The sequence below is a fragment of the Camelina sativa genome, chromosome 5 (assembly GCF_000633955.1).
Source record: "Camelina sativa cultivar DH55 chromosome 5, Cs, whole genome shotgun sequence".
NCBI classification, from domain to species: Eukaryota; Viridiplantae; Streptophyta; class Magnoliopsida; order Brassicales; family Brassicaceae; genus Camelina; species Camelina sativa.
In genome coordinates, this window is record NC_025689.1 from 27,171,207 (window position 1) to 27,175,246 (window position 4,040).

Genomic DNA, 4,040 nt, shown 5'->3' on the forward strand with positions numbered 1-4,040 from the left:
TGGAGGACCACTGACGGCGAGTTGACGGCGAGGTGGTTTGAAGTAGAGGAGGAGGGAAATAAAGCGATTTGCTCAGAGGTAAATTTCTATATCGTGGTTTAGTCTCTATTGCTTACTGTTTTCTTATACCCGAGTATTACATAGTAGGCCTTGTATATTGTATGTTAGTTTTCTGTATGTTGTTGAGCTCTGTTTTTCGGAAGATATTTGTGTGACTTCATGTTGTTTCGTTGCTAATCTAAGCAACAAATGTTTTGTGATATTGAATTAAATACTAAACTAAAGCTTCTGTCGTAGATATGGGGTCAAGCAAGAGGTATCCAAGTAGGTTGTATGGGGTTGGTAATTTTCCACTGCCGATGAGAAGCATGCACCACGATTGTAGTTTGTCCAATCTTGGTGGTTTGAAAGGCTTTGTTGGTGATGAGGTGTATGACAAAATAAGAAAGAATTCGCAGCTGGGAGTTCTATTGGATCTAGCCGAATCTGACTACCTGTTTTGTGGGAAGACCATCCATTATCTATTGTCCAATCAATTGGCAATAAACATTCCTTCGGAGGTATGGTTTTTGGTTGGAGGAAAGCCGCTGAGGTTCTCTCTATATGAATATGAAGAAATTAGTGGTTTGAATTGTGAGAAGATTGATGAAACAGAGTTTGAAGTCGATCATACACCTTTATGGGCGGCTTTAAAGGTGAAAGCTTTTAATGGACCCAACTGGGAGGAGCTAGTTGAGGGTTTGAGAAGCTGCCGTGGGTGGTCTGATGAAATGAAGACGCAGATAGCTCGGTTGTATCTTGTTCATGTTGGAGTGCTTGGTTTATCAAGGAACAGTCGGATTCCTCTGGAATACGCTAAAAGGGCGTTGAATGAAGAAGCATTTGAGAGTTTTCAATGGGGTAGGGTTGGATTCAAGAGTTTAGTTGATTCCATCAAAGTCCTTGGGTTACCTAACAATGCTTATACCCTCCATGGATGTGTCCATGTATTGCTGATATGGGCATTTGAGAGCGTGAAGGTGCTGGGGGCTAGCTACGGGAATGTAAGAGAAGGTGTAGATTTGCCTCTGTTAAGGTGGAGAGGAGGGAGGCCAAGGAAGGATATCGAAGCCTTCATATCCGGGAGCAAACTCCTTAATAATGGGGAGGTATGCCTTCAATTTACGTATACATTATTTGTCTGCATTTTTTCTTTGTGATAGATTATTAAAAGTTATGGTATCTGAAATGCAGCTTCAGGTGAAGCATTTAGTACCTAAACCTTTGGAGTTCATATATCCAGATTGGCCAGGACAGTATTGTGTGTATGGTGTAGGAGAAGGTTTGAAGAAGAAACTGGATAATCTGCTGTTAGACGTGATCAATGGCGAAGTGGATGAAAGAGAATGGGATTGTGTAAAAAAAAGGAAGGGGGAACATACGAAGAAGAGGGAGAGGAGGCAACATGTTGCAGGGGTAAGTGACGATGATTTCCTTGAAACAGCCCCAACCAGCATCCGTAATGTCCCCAATAATGCGAAGGAGCAGAAAGAAAGTGTTGGGGACAAATGTTCAGCAGAGAAGGCGTCTGGAGATAAGCATTCAGGTGTGCAGGGTGAAGATGGTAGTGGAAGGTTATTTACTATGGTTGAAACACTAGGGGCGAAAATGGATAATATTCAGATATCGTTTTCTAGAGCAATAGCGGAAGTTGTGTTCAAACTTCAAGGTATGGAGAGTAGGATGGGTAACTTTGAGAGTGACGTTCAACTATTGAAGAAAGTTGTTATCAACTCAACGGATGGAGGAGCGCATACGCAAGGACCTCTTACATTAAGAAATGACGAACAAAAAATAGAGGAGGTATGATCTGCGTACCGTATTGATAAAATTGTTATTATATATCTATTGTTCAGTATGAAGTCTTTGTATTTATCTATTCGAGGAAACAACATCAATTTCAGTTTTGTGAAGTTGTATAATTTTGTAACTATTTTGATATATGATTTTTTTCGTACACACAATTTAGCAATTTGTATACTTTGTCTCTAGTTTAACAGCGTCATATTATATTTCAAATGTCTTGTAAATAACGTCAAATACATGTCTTTTGTTTCAAGTCATGGCTATATCAGATAAAGCATTCGGACAAGGATGGTTATAAAGTTGCTAGTTGTGTTAGGAATCCGTTAGCCATTAAGGATAAGGTCATGTGGTCTGGGAGTATTAAAATCGAACCAGAGGACAGTGTAGAGCGAATTCCAAAGCAGATGGTAGACAGTGTACAGCGTGTCAAAAGAGTACAGAGTTGGGAGACAGAGGAAGGCGATAAAAGAGCAAAGTATAATGACAAAGTTGATGGAGCAGGTGCTCAACCCGTTCCTATTAATGTTATCCATCCGGTAAGTGGTGGTAACCCTGGCTCGTCGGATCGAAAGTGCGAATCTGTTGTGGATTTAACCAAGGGGACCAGCAGTCCTGCATCGTCTCATACAGTGAAAGATAAGGAGAAAGCCAGGTATTTTGCATATTTGTTACAAAAGGTGTTTCCTCCATCAAGAGAGCTTGATCTTCTATTAGTAGATCCAGTGGGCACCAACATAGGGTTAAACCCTAATGACGAATCAATGCGAGCTGCATTAATGACCCGACGTGAAAGCCACATTGTAGTCCTATCTCCCGCAGTGTACGATCCTTTTAGTGAGGCAAGTCCTGAGAAAATTGCAAAGCTGATGTCCTTCCTAACTGATGATTTGTAAGTCTTCATTTAGAGTTGTATATAATTAGTGTCTATATTCGGATTTGAGGACTACGATCTATAACTGATTTGTTAATTTTGGTATTCAGGGCTAAAGTACCTTGCACTGGAAATGCCGAATTTTATTTTCGCCTCCTGACCCCTAAACAATTGTGGCCAACTACAACATTCGGCTGGTTATGGGATGCGGTAAGCTTCGTAGCATAACATTTGACGCAGTTAACTATGGTATACTAATGCCTGATAGATGTCACTCGTGTTGCAGCACATGGTTACATGTATGCATATGTTCCGTATTAGGGGGACGCAAACGCCATCCCCATATAAAACAGATCGTATTGCTTTTCTCGATCCTTTGTTTGTTAGTATGTGGGCATTCGAATTCCCTAAAATGGAAGCCTCTAATCAATGGGTTTTTGGAGAAGGTTATTTTGAGACGTACGTGGGAAGGCTGCCAAAATACGGAATGACAAACAAGGTGTGGGTTGACGATGTAGACACCCTGCTCTTCCCATACAACCTCGATAACAACCATTGGGTAGCCATCGAAGCTGACTTAGTCCAGTGGAGGCTAAGAGTTTACGATAGCATAAACAGCGGTAGAACCGACGAGAGTCTACAAAAGAAGTGCAAACCGTTCGCAAAAATGATCCCACGCTTGATACAAGCATATAACCGGAGGTACAAAGATGAGCATATCGGGGCGGCGGCATTTAGTTACTACCGGGTGAAAACACTCCCACAGAACTATCAACAAGGTGACTGTGGTGTGTACACGTTGAAGTGCTTAGAGTGTATAGCTCTTGGAGTAAATTACACAGGCCTATGTGATGCGGCCATGCCTTCTATTAGGATGAAACTTGCTGCAGACGTGTTTGATGAGGTCCCAGACCGAGACTGCTTTCTCCAACTAGATGCTACGTCGGAGACAGTAGATTATCCGGAAGCTGAGTTCAACTCGGGATCAAAAAGTTGAAGAGGTTCCATGTACATTACCGGAGCAGTATGATTTTGCAAAATTTAAGATTGATTTTACGCGTGTTGCTAATAGAAGATGCGTGTTTGGTCATTTTTTTGGTAACATGTGGGATTTGAGGATGTCGTTCTTAGATTTTCCGAGGTCTGGTCACTCACATAGCTCCTATCGGTTGTTTGTAAACCCTCTTCAGGTGTAGTGTTTTTTGTATATTGGAGGGTCTAGATATGTATCATTATGACGTCTTTCTAACCAGTATTAGTATATGTTAGGCCTTTATCAGATGTGTACGTACCATCAGCTAAGTAACGGCCTTATTATGGTCTG

At 41.4% G+C, this 4,040-nt stretch overlaps 1 protein-coding gene across 1 annotated transcript; it reads left to right on the plus strand.

Moving 5' to 3' along the window:
* Positions 2 to 1,918, plus strand: LOC104789623. Its single transcript, XM_019246029.1, has 3 exons — positions 2 to 78; positions 298 to 1,148; positions 1,234 to 1,918. The coding sequence occupies exons 2-3, from the start codon at positions 300 to 302 to the stop codon at positions 1,846 to 1,848; spliced, it is 1,464 nt and encodes a 487-aa protein (XP_019101574.1). The 5' UTR covers positions 2 to 78; positions 298 to 299; the 3' UTR covers positions 1,849 to 1,918.

Coding starts and splice junctions, on each gene's coding strand:
- LOC104789623 (XM_019246029.1), top strand. CDS start 300: ATGGGGTCAAGCAAGAGGTATCCAAGTAGGTTGTATGGGGTTGGTAAT. Junction 1,149..1,233: donor AACTCCTTAATAATGGGGAG/GTATGCCTTCAA, acceptor TCTGAAATGCAG/CTTCAGGTGAAGCATTTAGT.